General features: G+C 40.1%; 1 protein-coding gene across 1 annotated transcript in view; it reads right to left on the reverse strand.

Moving 5' to 3' along the window:
* The window catches only part of tgfbr1b (transforming growth factor, beta receptor 1 b), an 86,783-nt gene that overhangs the window by 40,343 nt on the left and 25,846 nt on the right, over window positions 1-20,594 (reverse strand). The window contains 1 exon segment of the mRNA XM_030078960.1: window positions 1,763-2,014. Within this exon segment, the coding sequence (XP_029934820.1) occupies window positions 1,763-2,014 (252 nt within the window).

The following is a 20,594-nucleotide window of genomic DNA, read 5'->3' on the forward strand; positions in this document are numbered from 1 at the left end:
ATCGTGCATGGCTTTGTACAGAATGTAGTTTATATTGTGTGAAACAAAAACAGAGCTAGTCTGTATGCACAGAGCTGTATTGCTCACCCTTTGAAACAAAGATTTGAGAGGTGCATTATCTTCTTCATGTCATGTGTCCACTGAGGATGGGTCGGGTGGTTCTGGCGTGGTTCCTTGGGCCCGGGATGGCCCCGCTGGTGGCTCTTGCGATGAAGCACCCACTGAGTCCTCTTCCCGGGGGACCACGCCAGAACCTTTGGACTCGTCCTCAGTGGCCCTGGCTTCTGGTAATTCGGGACTTTTTTTTCTTACTGTGAGTTTCCGAAGGGTTCCGAGAAGAAATCACACTGAAATTTGTTTATAGCCATTTTTATTCTTTATCGGACGTATTACAGGCTAGATTAGGTGGAAAAGGACAAAATTGCACATTGTTTTTATTTTTTTTCTGCAAATTGAAGGTTGCAGGTGGGTATTTCGAGCCTCAAACTTTTATTTGAATGTTCAAATTGATTTGTTGGCACTGACATGACAATGCGGAAATCTTGTGTTTGTTAAGAACAGCTGAGGATCAAGCAGTTTTCTGAAAATGCATGACATGGATTGTCTATGCACTGCAAGCAACCTGCAGACATCTTAAGCAGCTACATCCGCCTTCCTTGTTTTTGAGACATCACTCACACGCACATTTGTCCAGCTGGTTTAAACTCCATGATCTGAGAGAATCTGAGATCATTTGAAAAACATTGCCCATAAGTTCCAAGACTTAACATATTTGTACCATTAATGATGGGACATTTTCTACTAACTTTACCTACCCTCAATCCAGCAAGCTTATGTAGAAAATGTTTTTTTTTGTTTGTTTGTTTTTGGTGAAAAATCTGGACCAAAACTGCTCCTCTATTTTTAACATTTTTGTGAAAAGAGCCCCTTTTTGCTCTTAATCTTAATGAGCTTTAAATGCAGCGGCCATCAACTGCCAGAGGAGAGGATGAGAAATCAAAACAAGGCTGTTCATACTGTCTGAGCACTACGGGGACAACAGAAACATCCAAGCTGGCAAACCTCAGCTTATCTTACCTTAAATAACTTTTGCCAATGGGAGTCTCTGTATACAGTTAAAAATTAATTTTGTAAATGGATATAGGTGGGGGGCTGATGGAGATCTGAAGTGGGGAGTGTGTGCCAGCCATTTACTCCACATGCATTTAGTGCTGTATCATTACTATTCTTTCACGCCAGCTAGAATATCTTGTGAACAGAAGGGATGCTGCTGAGGCCAGGGGCATGATGAGCCTTTCTTACTACAACTCTGGCAGGTGTCTTCACTCACTGAACTACAGGAGAAATGGAACTGCTATCCCGGGCAACACTGGTGCCTTGCCGCAGTGGGCATTCATTATCTTTTTAAGGAGCTGCCTCTTTTGCCTTGGATCACTGAAAAAAAAAAGCCGCTGGCTTGATTTTGTTCAGTTATCCTCCTGTTTTTTTTTTTTTGTTCCCATGTTTGTTTTACACAGCAAATGATCAGTTCTGTGGTTTATGATTGGTGACAGTTTTGTTAGCCACAGAAACAGAACATTATAACATGGACACTTAAGCAAAAACTTCAAATTCGAAAATGGAGGAATTCTGATTATTTAAGTACCCCCTGCACGAAATGGTTTGTTGTAATATAAAATGTGGCTAAATTGTGGTAAAAGGGCAAAACATTCAAAATCACTGGTACGGGTCGTCAGAGTAATGTCAATGTGGGTAATCTTACCAGGGAAGACACTGGGGTCAGGGTTCTTGTTGCAGTAGTCGGTGTTGCAGCACATGGGGTAAATGCCCGTCTCATGTTTGACAGACGGGGCGCAGATGAAAGGACGGTCTCGCGGGATCAGTTCATTTTCGTGTACACACATGCTGCGCTCGGTGGTCTGCCGGCTGCCAGACTTGCGGATGGCGACAAAACAAACGCCGTCTGTCGTGCAACTGGAGTTAGCGCTGCAGCGCTCACAGTAGCACTGGAGAGCTGGAGGAAGAGGAGGACAAGAAGAAGGAATGAAGAAGGGGTGGAGAGGGAGGAGATAAAGAGTTTAGACTAATCAATTATATAATGGAATCATAATAACACACTGTACACTTTCAGAGTTGTGCTGAAACATACATACAAACTTAGAAGTTTTTTTGTTTTGGCACTCAGTGTCTTTAAAAGTGTTGGGTGTTTCAACCACAATTTTATACCTGCAATCCTAAACCTGCAAGTAGCAGTTTTACTACAATAAATATGAGTGGCTATAATTTTGTAAGTTGGTTCACTGTGTGTGATCCTCAATTTCAAATGACAAAGAGCCACAAAAATTGAAAAACATATGTCTCCTGTCACTTTTGTCCCTCTCCGAGACAAAAACACTCAATGTTTTGTGCACTCTCCTCCAGGTAGATAAGGAAAAATTCTTTGGCTGAAACACAAACCGACAGAATTGAGGCCTAAAATTAGCTCAAAGAAACATGCTCCGATCTGTCAACAAAACAGCTTTTTTATACTGCTGAAAAGTGGCGCACTGGGACTATTCAACCCAGATACCTTCTTTACTCAATTTGTTTAAGACAGTTTAAGGTGTTGACTTGCTCCCACAAAGCCTGCTAGTTCATCACTGCTTTGCACATCAGCAAACATGCATTCTTCATATCAACATATGGGGCAGATAGTGAAAATTCTGACATATCACGTCCGGTCCTGTCAGTGATGCAGCTCTGATATTCTGATATGATATGCTTTGACTGATTGTGGTGGATATTTGTTGTAGAAGCCATCGTTACTACACTGTCTAAGGGAAGTCTAAACAGCAAAAAAAAAAAAAAAAAGAAAAAAGGGTGTGGGGGATAAATGTCTGAGCACCAACATGGAAATCAAGACTATGATACAATGTCAGTTTACTGTGTGTGCCACTACCCAAATCCCAATTTCCATGCAGGAGGCCAATAATCAGGTTCCCCCAGCAGCCCTGACATAACCCGGGCCTGAGCAGGGTGCTGTAGCCTGCAGAGTGACCTGAACGCTGCCTCTTGTGGGGGAAACTTCCCCCTGAGCTATGTCCTTCCATGAATTGTGAATAGTGTTTGGTCACTAGTGTATTTCTGGGAATGAATGATAAACTGCCTGTTATTACTTCCAGGTGAAAGACAGAGGTTGCACAACTATAAACTCTGAGCAGCCTTTATAGACTGCCGGCCTTTTTCTGCAGTCACCCATATGTTGTCCAGCTGTGTTACAAACGTGTGTGTGTGTGTGTGTGTGTGTGTGTGTGTGTGTGTGTGTGTGTGAGTGTGAGAGAGAGAGAGAGACAGAGAGAGAAACAGTACACTAGAAAGTGAGAGCATGGCTTTTTTGAAGGAAAATGAGACAATGACTGTGTGTGTGTGTGTGAGGGGGGGGGGGAGAAAGAGGGAAGAGAGAGAGAGAGAGAGAGAGAGAGAGAGAGAGAAACTGTGGCAGCAGTGATGTAATGTCTCACATTCTCTCAATGAGAGTTCTTCCCAAACTATTCACCCTCACATACACACAGTGCAGAGGAAGCAGTGGGAAGCAGAAGACATTTCATTGTGTTTACATGCACTTCAGTAATTAGGTTACTCTCCACTATGGGTGGGACTCACCAGTGATCTCATGATTCAATTTAATCACAAAGCTGTTAAGTTAGACTGATTTGAAACAGCACTGTAAACTAGCTAAGGCAGCTGTAATGCCAACTGAAAGCTACGTCACTGCGTCGTAACTCCGCCTGCACAAATCAGCTAACACAGGGACAACTTCAGCCTGAATAATGGAGTGGAAATGGAAAAGTCATTCAGTCTGGATATCAGGCTACATGGCACCTGTAAATACTCTGAAATTGTAGGTCAAGCACTGACCGAGTCACAAGTGTGCTAGACGGCGTGCTCTGCAATCCTGATGGTCTCAAGCCATTAGCAGTGGATTCACAGAGGAGTACAAACAAACCAGGTCACACACACACACACTGCAATGTGTTCTTGGCCCCCCAGCACAGGGCAGACAGATAGCAGGTGGGTTTCAGACACATATATGCATGGCTAGCTAGATGAAAGCAACACAGCATCACACCTTGCAAGACAAGACCTTTTAATTATTGACAGGACGTGCAGGCAGGCAGGCAGCGGTGTGCAGGCACTGGACATCAGACAGCAGCTTAACACAGAACACAAGTTAAAGGGGTGGGGTATGGTCATTTTCATGAATTGAACATTAAATCCATATTTATAATAATTATAAAGTCTACTTGTATTTTTACTCCCTAATTTTCTGGCAATGTTTTAATAATTTTTGTTATTGTTTTCATTTTGTTTGTGTTTATATTTTTTTGTTTTGGTAATTTTTCTGGTCAATTTTGTTCTGGAATCTGAGTTGAACGCCTTTCACAAGCATTTAAACACAAGAAATCTGATGATTAATCTGATAATTAATCTGACTTAAGCGACTTTGCCCACTGCAAGCGACTCATTATAAATACAGTTTTCTGCTAATTTTTTTTCTAATTTTTTGCTAATGTTCTGCTGCTTTTTTGTTTTAATTTGCTGCTAATTTGCTAAGTACCTTTTCCCCCATGTTTTGGAAAGACATAAAATGAATTTGATCAGGTTTGAAAGGGTACGTACAGCCTCATCATTTTGCTATGCCTGTAAATAAATGCCTGTACACACTCATGCAGAGGAGTGAGCACCAACATTTACTTTGCTGTTCTGACATGGCTCTCTCAAGTCATTTCTACAGGCGGTCCTTATAAAGGAAAACAGTAGCTGGTGGAGTGACATTACTTACGCTACAACTGCATCAATGCATGGACGTAGCTGCTTCCCAAACAGCTGAGAGAAAAGGCTTAAAAAAAAAAAAAAAAAAGCAAAACACTGGATCTACAGGATGTATACTAGACTTTTACACCCTCATCATTTTTACTATCATCTTAAAGGAGAGAAAAATCTATAATCTACCATTATCAGCCACAACTCCATATCACCAAGTCCTACTAGACATAAGTTATAACAACCACTCTGACTGATTTCACTTTTCTGCCATGAAAAAAATAAGTCATATCAAGTCATGGTTGCTATTATGGTTTGCTCCTGAAATGGATCTTGACACGCAGCCTGGAAGTGGGCAGGCAACTGGAATTCCTAAGTGGATCAAATAAATGTAGTACGATTCAGGCCTCAGGCAGGCTGACTGAAATGCTATTTCCACAGTGCCGTCCTCATTAGTGAGCACTGCTAATTAAAGCTAAATGCTAATGGCAGTGGGGCTTTTAAGTCTAAGGAGATTCTGTGTTTTGGCTGGTGGTGGTATTGTACCCGGATGATGTGTAGCAAATGATAAAGTAATAACTGACCAACTTTGCAATAAATGGCTCAACGCCCTGAATGAATTGAAAATTAAGTAATCACCAGTTACACTAGTGATTTGGTGAAATATATACAGTGGTGGAAAAATGTTTTCGGACACCCTTAAAATTTTACACAATCTCAAATATTATCATGAAATATTTGTGAAAAAATCTTTTTTGTGTTTCAAAAGGTGTGGCTGCATTAGACAGATACAAACAAATACAAATTATATTTTTTTGTTTATTGTTTACAAGAAAAACTAACAAAACTATATTCTTGACAAATTCTTCCGACCACAGAATCTTCTTCCAGTTCCTGGCTGTCCAGTTCTTGTGCGCCTGGGCCAACGACGCCGGGCTAACCTCTGTCTCTCATTGATCAGGGGCTTCTTGATAGCCTTGTAGGACCTTAAGCCTTGATCTAAAAGTCGGCCACGTACAGTGTGGGTGGAACACTGGACACCAGTTTGGTTTGACCACTACTGCTGAAGCTCCTGTGATGTCATTCGGCGGTTTTGCCTGCACATGCGGATCAGGATGCGGTCATTTCTTGCTGAAGAAACCCTTGGACGCCCAGATCTTGGTTTGTCTTCCAAGCTGTTGGCTCGTCTGTATTTCTGCAGAGTGGATCCAACTGCCATTTTATCTATTGCCATTTTATCAATTCAAGTGAATTTTCATAGTGTAGGCTACTGTGAATGTATTATTGTTGTCACTGGTCACCAATATGCACTCAGATTATGAAACAAAAAAGAATAAAAAATTATTTTCGCAAAGAAGATACCATTCTGTGGACACTTTCTGGTTTTGCGATACTATGCTGTTTTACGTTATTCATGTGGTACCACACATGCGGGAATACAACACACAACAACACACGCGGGCAAGCAGAGACATGAAAACATGGAGGAAGAAGGCTTAGAAAATGCATCATTCTCGCAATCGCAACCGACACCGACAGAGCCCCAGGAAGCCCAAATGGACCTGGGCCGGTGCCGCGCCCACTCGGTCAGGTCTGTCGGATCTGACAGGTGAGCGGTGCACACATACTGCCATATATAGGCCTACCTTTCATTATAAATCAACTTTTGTTCATACGCGGCTGCAGCAGCACAACAGACAATGACACAGACAACATGGTTGATTAGTGACTGCGCAATGCGGCCATTCGCCGGTAATCGTGGCATCAGGCGAGCCTACCTGCTGGTTTACATATGCAAGTACAATACATGTGGATTTGCTTAGACCCCCAATATTAGACGAGGGCGTTTTTTCAGGGCATTTTCAATGGAAAAAATATCATCTTATATTCAGATGAATACGGTATGTTATATAGTACATTTTCAAGTTATTCTATGAAAAACTATATCGTGGTATATCGTTATCATGATATAAAATGGTCCATATCGCGATAGAAGATTTTTTTCATATCACCCCCTATTAGCAGCTAACGTTAGCTCACTTTGGGATTTTTGTGTAGCGGTGATACTTCCGAGCGACAAATCTACATTTGTCCCATATCTGTGGCTGTTTGGGCCTGATTATGACTCAAGATGAGATTCTAGTGCTAAAAATGTTTTTGTCATAATACAAACCAACACTTCAGTACCAATACTAACAATACTACACTCAGCACTTTAGCAGTAATTCACTGCTAAAGGGATAGAGAAGCAACGCTGGTTAGCTATCATCACTGACTCTTGTTAGAAGGTCATTTTCTGTCTTCTTGTAGTCGTCCATGGCGGCTGCAACACATTCAGCACAGAGGTGGGAAGTAGGAACATCAGACAGTGAACGGAAAGCTCCATTTGCCAGCTAGCTATATGTGACAGCTAAAATGTGTTGCTGGCTCAACCTAATTACAAGGAAAATATGGTAAACTAAGAAAACGCAAAACTGCTTTGCCTGTTCCGTTAGTAAAATATTCCATAGCAAGAATAACTTTTATTACACGGATTAGCCGGCACAGTTGCAAAGACGTGACTAAGATGGGACCAAGCCAGCATCACACACTGTCCACACTGATCGGAATCTGGCTCCTTAACAAGATGGGGAAAACTGCTCACCCCTTTACACCACTTTATTCCAGTGTCACGTTCAGTTTGCACTTTGAATTAAATGGCAGCAGCTTTAAACTAAAGGACTGGTGGAATGTTTTAGCAGCCATGCTGACACTGGAAATTAGGCTGGTGAAAGACTGACTGTCAGTTTGAGTCAGTGTTTGATTTACCAAATGTATATTCCAACATGTTGTGTACAGGGACTGCATCTGATGGTTCAAGTGGAGGGAGAACCAGACTGAAAAATATTTAGTGTGTGTGTGTGTGTGTGTGTGTGTGTCTCCAGACTGATAGTAAAGCAGGAGAAGCAGAGAGAGAAACACAACTAAACAAAGGCCATCCAGAGCCAGCCAGACTCCTGTGACTCAGTCCCAAAACAGGAAGTTAGATAAATCCTGTCTGTCCTACCCAACCACACACACACACACACACACACACACACACACACACACACACAGAGGCACGCACACGTCAATGATAGATGTTTCAAGCTGTCTAGACGACCAAACCTCAATATAAATAAATGAAACGTTTCATGTGCCATAGTGTGTGTGTGTGTGTGTGTGTGTGTGTGTGTGTGTGTGTACAGCATGCATGTGTGGAATGTGTGCAGATTTTGCCATTTCCTTGATAATGAAGTTGACTTAAAGACAGGGCAGCTGGATAATCCCCATAAAGTTTTATTTGCAGTTCTGTCCAGGAGTCACAAAGGCGTCATGATTCTCTGGAGCTTCCTTTTCTGAGGTTACTACTGATTCAATGTGGCCCCAGCAAACTTCCTCAAAGAAATTTCAATGCTCACACACTATATTCATTTCATTTGCTGTTACAGCAGCAGGATTTGATAAACAATTTTGATTTAGTCTTTTGACTAAAAGGCATTTTAGTTTTGGTTAGAATTTTGTTACTTTGTTTCTCGATTTTTTCAACAAAAACATCAGTAGTTGTAGTTGGTGCGGACAATAGTTTTAACAAATCATTTTCCCTTTTTCCCTTGGTAAATTTGTGGAAATTAGTCTTTCAGTTATTTTTATTTACTGTTTTTATCTACCTTTTGTTATTTCACTGTGATTAATATCAAATATACAACTTGTCTGTCTCCTTGCAAATGGAGGTTTGGACTTCTGTCATTGTCATCTCTTTATGTGTTAATGAAGATGTCATGATATTTTGTTAGTTTTTGTTCATTTTTGTTTTGTTTTTGTCTGATCTCCATGCTGGAAAAAAGTTGTTGGCGAATACATTTAGTCAACAATATGAACACTGGCCAGCACTGTGACTTTGATACAACTTGTTATGAAACCATGTTTGTCTGAATCATTATTTACTCTTTTTAATAAGACCATTAGGGCCAGGTCAGAGCATGTTTTCAGAGTGACAGAACAAGGTCAGAGTATAGTCTTCACACGTCTTAATGAATTCCTGCTTCCCTACACCCACATAACCACAGTACAACGAGACCAGAAATTGCTTGTTGTGGCAAAACAATGTGCTGGCATCTTTTAACTGTGTGTGTTATATCAGACGTTCCAAGTTCAGTCATGAGACAGCGCTTTCAGAAAACATTTTTGTGGTGAGGCATTTTATAGCAAGTGGCAATCACTTCAGGTCCATTTCAATTTAATGAAATGTTTTTGGAGGACAGATGATTTATCAAAAATAAAAACACAGTTGCTCTTTTAACAACTTGACTGTAGTGTGTTAACATAATAAAAATGTAAACAAATAACGATAATTTTGTCCCAATAATATATATTTTTCAAAAATGCATATCATCCCAGCACTGCAGATCTTTTTCACACGTGGAGTGTATCTCTGACTTCACTAGCATATCTGCTGCCTTCTACTGCCATTTGTAAGCAAAATTACTTCCAGGTTCACAAGTTACAAATGCAGTTAGACATGCACTCAGCTTCATATCTTTGTGTGTGCGTGTGTGTGTGTGTGTGTGTGTGTGTGGCTGTTTTCTTTTCTTCCTTCCCAAACCAAGCAGCGACTTTGTGCCGCAGTGGTAGAACAAAAAGAAAATGTGCAAAAAGTAAGTGAAGTTTTACTGAATTCATCAAATCCAGTGTGTGACAAATGAAAGATTATCAAAGAGCAAAAAAAAGAAGAAGAAGAAAAAGAAATTTACAACAGCAGTAATTATTTTTCATGCAGTGCCAAACAATTAGACAATAAAATGCATTATTTATATTTACAAAATCAGCTTGGCTTCCAATCTCTGTGCCCTCCAAACATCACGCCAACAACTTTAAAGGTTTTTAAAACTTAAGCTGATCTCAATAAAGTGTTCAAGCAGTATTGAGTATTTAGATGAAGCAGACATATCAATGCGCACAGACACACAAACACACACACACAGGTTTTACCATGCAGTGTGTGCCAAGTGTTAATTGATGTTAGGTGTGATTCAGGCCTTTGCAGGAGAACAGGAATTAGTCAGTGGGCAGAAGAGGAGGAAAAAGCTAAGCAGACTGTCTGCCAGGCTTCCAGATGAAAGCCTGTGTTGTTGTCGCTAGTCGTCTGGTTAACACAAGAACAGAAAAGTGAATGACAGCAATCCTGAAAGCAGACACAAACACACACACGCCCATGACTCTAGTCTTTAATTACCACTGCTGCTTTCACAAAGCCAAACCCATCACATGCTACAGCGAGCTGGAGCTGAATTTAAACTGCTAATGCACAAGACCTGTTCTGCTGTTTTATTAAAAGGATTTCTGACTGGATGCAGTTCATGGAAGTTGTAAGGAAACTACACTTGGAAAACAACAAACAACAGAGTAAAGCAGAAACATTAGTAGTTCAACTGGGCAAGAAAATGCTCTTCTGGACAAATTGTTGTGCTGGTAAATGACACGGCAATCTTGGTATGCATCCGGAAATAACACACAGACACACACAAACAAACACACACACACACACACACACACACACACACACACACACACACACACACACACGCACAAGAGATTGCTGGGATAAAACAGGCAGCCAGACTCAGTAACTGGTGTCGGTAAAAGCAAGGCAATTTGTTTGGTGTATTTGTTAGATGTCATAAATAAGGAGAAACATTCTGACTTCACCCCATCGGCCCCTCCATCCTCCCTCCGCTGTGTCATTCACAAGTTAGTGGAGCTGGCCTGCTCCAGCCTGATGCAGAGAGGATTGAGGGGTGCTTTATGGCCAGCAGTCATCCAAGGGGATAACAAATGTCCACAGGATGCTGGGATACTAAATATTTAACCCAGCACATTTTCCACCCTGCTGTCCCATCGTGTGAAGCACCTCTGTGATGAAACTAACTCACCCACCTACTGCATGTTTCAGAGATGTAGCCTGTATGTAGCCTGACTTCTTTTGTTTACTATACCAATCTACTGGAAAACTGGAACACATTTGTCTGCATACCTGGTAGATGAAGACTGTGTAGTTACAGTTCTATTACCAATTATTTTTTGGCTGCTGTGATGATATTGTGGTCATAGATTAGCCTGTGGGAAATGCTCTAATGGCAGTTTTTTTCTAAACTGTGCCAATGTTCACTCTATCACCCTATTTATTTTTTAACACATTCAGGCAACAGGAATTTTTAAGTTCAAGTTTATTTAGAGCCCAATATCACTGTTAACAGTCTCAAAGGGCTCACATTTGCAACTGAAATGTTTGTAGCATAGAGCCCTGTGCACATCCCTTCTAACTAGCTTGTGCTCAGGGAAGAACTTTGATCAGATGTGAAATACCACCATCAGAAAAGCCAACACACATAAACACCTGCCTGGGATCAGTTCACCTGCAATTTAGTAAACAGATTTTGTTCAAGAAGAAGAAAAAAAAAAAAAGATTTTTGTATCAAATCTAGGTTTAGATTCTAATCATAACACCACGTTGAACAGTTGTGGGCCATTACAACAAACACCAGAGAGGAAATTACAAATAAGATTAGCAGTGTAATTTCACCCTGAGAGTCAAAACAAGTATGAGTCCCACTATTAAGAATTTAAAAGATCAAGCAATCCAGCTTGTCTGCAGATTTCTCAAAGTCAGTTTAAGGCCAACTGAACAACCAAAGCAAAAAAAATAAACATCTGCCGGTTTCTAGCTGAACAAAGCAAATGAAACCGAAACTATAACTGAGAGGTAATTGAAAAAAAAAGGACATCAGGAAATTAAATGTAAAACAACATGACGTCCAACATGTTTGGCATGTGTTAACCCTGTTCAGCACCAGCTTCATATAGCCAACACTAAACAGAACAAAACAAAAGCAAATAAGGCCATATATAGTTCTACTCACATCTGAAACAACACAATTCATGCTTTCTGTATTTCATATGCTTGACGTTCAAACTGTGCCTCAAGCACACACACATGATTTAATGCAACCAAACTGTCAGTACCACTGTCTGGGTGAGAAACTTTCAGCTAAAATCAGACCTGCATTTCAAGTTGAGAAAACATGACCTTTAATCCCTACATTTAGACACAGTCATGATATTTTTAGTATTTAAGGTGGTTATGTTTTAAGTATTTATTTAACCCCTCTTTGCTAATTAGTTTTTCCCCATGACTACGAAAGAAATCAAGTGAATTTGCTTATGGTTCAAAGGGTTTACACATCTGGATCACAGTCAGATTTCTTGTGTTTAAATGCGTGTGAGAGGTATCTGAACACACCTTTTGTAGCCTGAGCAAATTCACATGGTTTCTTTCAAAAACATTGGAAAAAGCTGATGCAACAGTTTGTAAAGCTAAAGGTTAAAAGACAATTACCACATGGAATTTTACCAGGAATTTTTTAAAAAAATTAGGGAAAATAAACAGGAAATTAGCAAAAACAGAAATTTCACAAAAACAACAGAAAAAGAAAAAAGAAAAGTATTATACCAAATTAACAATTGCAAATACTACAAACATTTATTTAAATTTAGATTACGAGAAAATGACCACAAAATGATTTCCAAAAATAAAAAAGCAAGAGTGAAAGCAAGTGAAATAAAACCTGTCAAAATGAAAGGCTGTCCACAGGCTCCTGGGTTTCAAAGAGTTAAGAGAAGCAGAGACGTGCAAAGGATGTGTGGATACGTGGTAATAAGGTCAGTTCAAGACTTCAGCTGAGTGCTGGGAGGAGCACATTGTGACTGATATGGAAGAGGTCAGATAAAAGCAGACAGACAGAGCTGCATAACACGGCCAGACAAGTTTACTGATCTATGAGGGTGGCTGGGACGATGCCAGGCAGACATGCAGGCAGACTAAACACACAACATGGACCAGTGGCATGTGTCATGCTCTCAACACCATTCTCTCCTATTTTATTTGTGAATACAGCTCAGACAAGGGTCCGGAATATCCAGAAGTTAGGGAGCTTCTAAGTAAGTGTGTGTGTGTGTGTGTGTGTGTGTGTGTGTAAATACTGCAGTATCTATGTAAGACGGGAATCTGAGTCATTTTTTCAGAGCTCTCCTGTGTGTCTCTTGTGTTCAGTCTAGCTTTAATCCTGCTGCTACTTCCTGGTGCTCCCTCACAGCTCTGTCTCCAGTCACTGGGCTGTAAAGTGACCTGGTCACATGTTTAAGTCTGACCGTCTCTGTGTCTGCTGCCCAAAGACATTTCAATGACACAAACCAAGCTTGAGGCTGCTTTCATTTCATAAGAACAGAGAAACACTGTTATTGATGCTAAGCACCACGCTTTATTTGAATCTATGTTCTGCTAGGGTAAATGTAAAGTGAAGTGTAGGACGACTATAAAGTGGCTGGTTAATGAGTAAAAACTCCCCTTAATAAGATGTGAGCTCCCCTAAAAACATGGTGCGGCAGTTCTTAAATTTCATGCCCCCCTGCTTGAATAATTAAATAATGTGAGCCTGAACGTGGTCGAGCCTGTGACAGATGTGAAATGCATCTTCAGTGATTGACAGCCGCATGACAATGAGGCTGGAGTGAGCAAAAATTGAAGACTGAAGATAGCCTGACAGCTGTCCACTTGTATTGGATTTCTCAGGACGGTTGTTAATACCATGTGGGAACAGCCTCATTGGTGCAACTTACATTTAGCATTTTTATTTCGGCAATTATTATTGAATAGGCTAATTAATAAAAAAGCATATTTGTTGAAATAAAAGTCAGCCTCTCTGTTGATCTGAGTGTGGAGATGTGAGCACTGGGAGGCAGACTAACAGGCACTGGAACGTCCACTGAGATACAATTAACAATTAAAATGTTATCAGCCACATGAGCAGAGGCATTACTAACTAACTGATCAGAGGACTGAGGAGAGAGCTGAACACCTGTGCATGGCTCAACTCAGCAGCTCCAAAACCTGACACATATTCTAGCTAAATTCTAGTGAAACTGTCATTGGATTACCATCACAATTCTGGAGAAGAACAAAGATGATTCTGAGGTGTGGTTTTGATGAAGAGCCAATAATGATTAATGTACTGTTTATTTTCATAGCTACAGCTACACCCATAGTCCATTTGAATGCTTTGCTCCACCCACGCCGCTACGCATGAAGCAGCAAGACTGCACATCCAAATGGAGTGCAGCTACAGCTAACTGTGATCCTTAACCTCTAGGTTAAACTCACTCACAGGATCATAGAGGTGGTTTCATTTCTAAAAATGGTAGTATTTTCTTTAGCTAACTGATACTCAACTGATAAAGAACAACCAGAGAAGACTGTTTAGCTCAGCTTTCATTCTTTCTTTCTTTATTATTTATTATTATTTATTTATTTCTCAAACAGATCCAACAAAATAAATCCCTAAATGTAGGATACAAAAAACACCTCTCTAAACAATACCATCAAACAGAGTCCACATGTAGAAAACACATGATGCACTCAAGAAGGAGCAGAAGGAAGCGAAAAGCTTATGTGGTGCTGCCTCTTCCTTACAATATCAAATCACTCTATATAAAATAAAATAAATAAATAATTAAATAAATTTTTAACACTACAAAATACTCTTCCCAGCAGGTTTACATTGTCAGATGGTAAAATCTCCTAAAGAAACTTGGAGTTGGTGATGGCAACTGAGTTTTCCAACTTTCTGAATTCTGATGTCATCAACAAGGAAATACTTGTGGTCAAGTGTACAGGATGACACTACATATTTACTTTAATAAAACCAGTAAAACAAAAAAATGTTTATTTTTTATAGTCAGAGAAGAAGCAATGGCCTTGCCACCTCTTGCTGCATGCCATGCGGTCAAGGTTTTCCTTTCTCCGCATTTCGGATTCTGGTACGTGCCTATGAACTGCAGCGACACCCTGAGGCTCAGCCCCATGCTAGAAGCTACAGGCTAGCCAGCTTCCTCTCCAGTCATTCCCACCACTTTAATCCATTAAACACCATTTCACACCCACATGCTGTAGCCAGGCAACAGAGCCAACAATGCATAGCAGAGCTGGCAGTCAGCAGTTAGGGCCAAACCCCCCATTCCTCACATTTATCCCCCCCATCGCTCCCCTCCTCTCTCTTCCTTGCCTCCAGCCCCTCCTTAATTATATTCCTCTCCTGTCACATCCTCCCTCCCCCTTTCCTATCTGCATTTTCCCCCTCCTCCCTCCCAGCCTCGTTCCTTTTCTCCTTCTTGTAACAATGGACGGGAAGACGTAGAGACAAGTGTCGAGAACAAATAAAGTGAGGGAAGCTACAAGCAGAGGACAGTGGAAGTCAATATTTCAGCACAGAAGCATGAAATGGATTCTGTGTAATCTGCCTGGCCGCGGCTGTGTTTGCATCTGAGCCCAGTGTGGGATTTACTATGCGCTTAAACTGCGTCCCGATAGGCTAAAGGCATTATTCTGGAGGCTGTGTTATTGCCGATAGGATGCAAATTAACTCCTGGGGTGAACAAGGCTTTTTGGTAGAGGAAGACACGGGCCATCCCAAACACTTATTGTGATCCTTGCAATTGTATTTTCAGTAGTCGTATTTGTAAAGGACAGGGCTAGCCTAGGCTAGCCCAGTGATTTTCAGTGAGGTCTGGGGACCCATGGGGGTCCATGAAAGCCTTCCAGGCTCTCAGGCCCTCAGTGAGATTAAACTATTACTCATTTTACTATCATTTAATTGAAAGGAAACTGGTAAGAAACACTGAAAAAAAAAAAAAAAAAAAAAATCTTGTTTTTGCAATCACTTATTTTCACGTTCAATCTGAAAATCTAAATGGAGGAAAGGAAGTCATTATGGCTGGGCAATGTATTGATGTTTATTGATATTTTGATATAAAACTACAGATCATATATGGGATTTTGGATAAGGTAACATTGTGATATAGCGTAATAGTCTTTTCCTAGTTTTAAAGGCTGCATTACAATAAAAGGATGCAATTTTCTGAACTTATCAAAGTGTTCCAGCTGTTCTGTTTGCCTCTACCTGTTTGGGCATCACATCCACATTGCAAATGATTGTTTATCAAAAATCTCATTGTGGAAATATTTTGTTAAAGCACCAATTATGATATTTGATTTTGTGCATATCACCTAGCCCTAGAAGGCATCTTGCACTGCAAAAATGCCCAAAATAACAAGTCATCTCATTTAAAACGGAATCTTCAAGACATCATTTAGCCTAGTTCATACCAGGCAGAAAAAACTGACAATGGGAAAGAAATCAGGGCTAGTCAGAACATCCCCATCAAACCAGTTTTCTGCCTTTCATTTTCCTCCAAAAAATCAAAATCTTTTAATGTGAACTTCAGTGTTCCAATCTTTTTTCCCCCCCAAACAAATTTAAAAAAATCTACCAGAGGGATGAGATAATCCCATTTGTTTTCAATGCAGTTTTACTTGCTATAAATATTTTGATTACGTTTAAACAGGTAAGAATAAAGTGGGTCAGCCCACTAGGATCAAGAAAATGACACTTGATTCACAAGAAAATTCTGGAAACCAGATGATTTTCATTGGAAACAAGTGGGACTGTCTCATCTCACTGAGATTTTTTTTTTTTTTTACTTTATTTGAAGAGAAACAAAATACAGTCACTGAAAATACGGGTTGGGATAAAAACATTTAGCTCTGATTTCTTTCACTTGAAATGGAAGTCTGTCACACTAATGCATGTCTATTTGGGGGTCCATGACATGAAAATGTAATTGGCCTACACTGCTTTGTATAGGCCTATAGAGTTGAGTGCTGAGGTTTGTCCTGATCCAGCCCTTGTCCACCTGTCTCCCCTCTGTCTTTCCCTGAGACATTTTTCAGTCAGTTTCTTGAACAGCCAGACTTAATGATGATTGTGTTTGGGGCCCTAGCAGTCACTCCTACTTAATTAATAGGTGGCAGATGGATGTTTGGGGGAGCTTGTGGCTGAGGCGAGGACAGACTAGGCAAACACAACTGGTTTCCTGGATGAAATGGACAATCCAGACAGCCAATAACATTAGTCACGTTTTCACAGTAATAGGTCACTCAAGTTGGTTCAATTCAGGCGTGACACTGCCACTTTGTTGTATTTTTCATTTGGCGTGTCCATATGGCCCTGTTTTTATATGAACCAATACTTAGGGAGGTGTTCATCTATTGGCCATGACGGATGGTGGATGAAGGAAACTCCGGTTGGACAACAGCATATTGGAAAAAACTCAGCAATACTGGAACCTTGGTATTTTTACGTTTTCCCGCATGAAACCGGGAAATCAGTCCTGGCAACATAACAATATGGTGATATAAGACTATATGTTGTCTGGGTTTTTGGATTTTGTAATGTTGTGTTATTGGCAAGTGTTGCATTTTCCTGGCTGCATTAAAGGGATTACGCCAGCCCCCTACTAATCAATCAAACATTAGTCAATGAGAAGAGTTTTGAAAGCTCATTAATGTTCAGGCTTAAATATGGATATGGATACAGACAGAACCTGTCCATACTCTACATTCATTTCATCCATATTTGTGCATGTTTTCAGGAACGTATGGATATGGACGAAACGGAGCAGTGCCACTGGAAATCGTGGGGGCAGTGTAGCCAATAGTTCAAGAGAGACTGGTTTATGAGTGAGACATGAAAAAAATCCCCTCATTGTTAACATTAGAGAAAAGAATTCTGCGTCCTCCTGTGGTGATGTGTTTAATGACCTCATGCACAGACCACCATCATCTACAACGTCGCCTCCTCTTCTGCATCTTTGTAGAAAGTCCATTATTACGACCTCCTCCACCGTCACCGATTGCTTCACATCCATGCCGATGGAAATGACCCACAAAAGTATGTGGCCAGTGAATGTTACATCATTTGAAATAGATTATTGTCATTTATTTTGCACATAACAGGAGTATATAGTCGACCGAGTTTGCATTAGTCGATTAGTCGCAGGAAAAAAAACCTTAAACTCAATTATATGGTTGCACTGTGCATGAAATGCTAAAGGACTTTTATAATGTCAAACAGACACAGGAAGTGGTGACTGTCACTCAGTGAGACAGGGACAAGCATACGCGCAATCATTTCAAGAGGGTGAAGGACAACCCAACAAGGTGACCTGCAAACCCTGCAAACAAAGGTTCATCTATCATCCATCGACCTCAAACATGACTTATCATCTGAAATATGTAAGTAGCCTAACGTTAGCCACCTAGCTCGACACATTTAGAATCATTACCGCTTTTGTGTGTGCCTGTAAAATTTATATTACTTGTTGTTACTTATAACCTTCTTTCTAAGCCCTGGAACCCACACCATCTTGTGATGCTCACAAAAAATACATTTAGATAATTATTATAAACAGGAAATGACTAGTCACCGAAGGGCTTGAACTGCTACTAGTTGACTAGGAAAATCTTTGGGTGGGGGCAGCTCTAAAAGGGATGCAGTTTTGTGAACTTATATGACTGTTCTAGCTGTTCTGTTCTTTGCCTCTACGTCCTTAGTCATCATATCCTCATTACCACTGTGTAATGTGTAAATATATATTAAAAAAAAACAAAAAAAAAAACACCACAAGTCATCCCTTCAGTTTTGTCACAACATCAATATTAAAGTATTTGGTGTTTGGTTTGAGGTGTTCCCACCTCTCCAAACCAATCGAGTTACACAATGTGATTTGATTAAAACAGACCAAAACAGGCCAAATACAGTGATTATACACCCAGAAAATGTATCCTGTCCCAACGAAACATATCAGTGACTTGCTTCAGCTACCCCAGGAACATTTCTAGCTGAGATTACCTACTGGATTTTGAGCTTCATCAGATGTCCTGAAGTAGTTTTAGTCCTGTCCAGACCGGTATCTTCTGTTTCAGACAATTAATGAATGGTGCACCCAGCAGCTTTATTGTAAAATAACCAATAAAAAGGCTTCACCATCATATGGGCCACTTGAACAACAGTTTTACTTGTTTTGCTGTATTATACATGACATTTAGCTGTCCTGGATTACCGCATCTGCCTAGTAAATTATTTTACTCTCTGCATGACTAACTGAAATTAAAATGTGAATGCATAAATAAAAAAAAACAAAGAAAAAAAAAATCACATTACTGGACTTGAGTTGCACTTCTCTGCTTTCCATGTCAAAGCAACTAGTATACACAAAGTATAAAGCTCAGCTTGCAAGTTTTTAAGCAAAAAAGGTGTCAATATTAATTAAAAAATATATATATACTACACCAGCTATCATTTCAATTTAGCTTAGAAACTTTAGGAAGTCCAATAATTCAAATTTATATTTGAATGAATGAATATTCCCCCACTACCCACAAAACCCAATGTAGCAGCCACAGTGAATCACATCCTACTACAGAAATCCTATTCTGCACTATAAGCAGGAAAAAAACTGTTGCAATAACTCTTCCATTCTTCAGAACTGTCATGTCATGCCAATGTCATTCTAATTCCTCATTCACTGAGGAGCTTACAGCTCATGGGCTGCAGCCTAAATGTCAAACGATAGAAATGATAAGAAGGTATCAGGCTGAGAATCCAAGAGAAGTTGCCTCCACTCAAAATATTAGCGACACTTACCATTCATGTGTTTTCCATTTTGCAGAATTCATATATTAATCACTGAACTGCATGTGCTGGTTAACATTGTACATTGAAACAATTTTTGAGAGAATTTAGTTGTTTCTGCATTGAAACAAACTGCTGTTGAAATAAATCACTGAAGGGTTTTTGACCTGAATTGTAATGTAGACTTCATGTCCTGCAGTGCAATACATTACAAGACAAATGTCCTGGCTGGCTACTGAAGCTAACAAGGAGCTGATGAGCAGGCAGTACTGACAGAAAAAGCTAACCAGCCTCAGAGACACAGTGGCAGCAGAAGGAAAGCCCTGTCCACCTGCTGCTGGAAGCAAAAGCCTTCTATGAGCCACCGGGACAGCTCATTAGCCGTATAGCAAAGCTGGGCAACAGTGGACATGCTGTCAACCAGTATCAGCACATCCACCACTAATTTCCCTTATATTAGTCCATGCTAGGGGGAAGGACGGGCATGACTGCACAGTGTTCACTGCACATGTGATGACTTCAGCTGAAATGTAGCTTTTAAATGTGCAAGGGGCATTTTTACATTACAGACAAACAAGAAAAACTGCAGTGTAACAAAATTATAACCAAATTAAGCTGTGATTATCGATAATAAAATAATTTTGTTGCCGGGAATTTTATCCTGTCCAATATACATTAATGATTTTCCCCAGCTGCCCCAGGGACATTTGTAGCTGCAGTTACCTATTTTTTCACTTTAGTTTGAGATTCATTTGATATCCTGGGCTCACCTGAATCCCATACAGATGTGTATGTCAGGTTATACCTTAGTCACAATGAAGTCTAGGGATGAGAATCAGCAGGGAGCCAGTAATACGATACAATATCATACAATCCACGACACTAGTGCATAAAATGTCTTTTACAATTTAATTTAAATTAAAGACTGAGTATCAAGTCAGGGTCAGCAATGTCGATCTAAAAATCAAACTAACTGATCAATTTTTTTTTTTTTTTTGACACGACATGAAAAAAAATCAGATACCCTCTATTTATCAAAATGTTTAACTTCTACTTCTGTGCCTTTAATGGTTACCTCATGTTTTAATAGTAGGTGTAACTAAAAATTCCAACAGTGTGTCTTTGCGACATTGTAAAGAATAAGGCCAGTTCAATATATTAGAGAGCACTACATGTCCCTGGATCCCC

This window comes from Myripristis murdjan, chromosome 20 (genome assembly GCF_902150065.1).
Source record: "Myripristis murdjan chromosome 20, fMyrMur1.1, whole genome shotgun sequence".
Taxonomy (NCBI): Eukaryota; Metazoa; Chordata; class Actinopteri; order Holocentriformes; family Holocentridae; genus Myripristis; species Myripristis murdjan.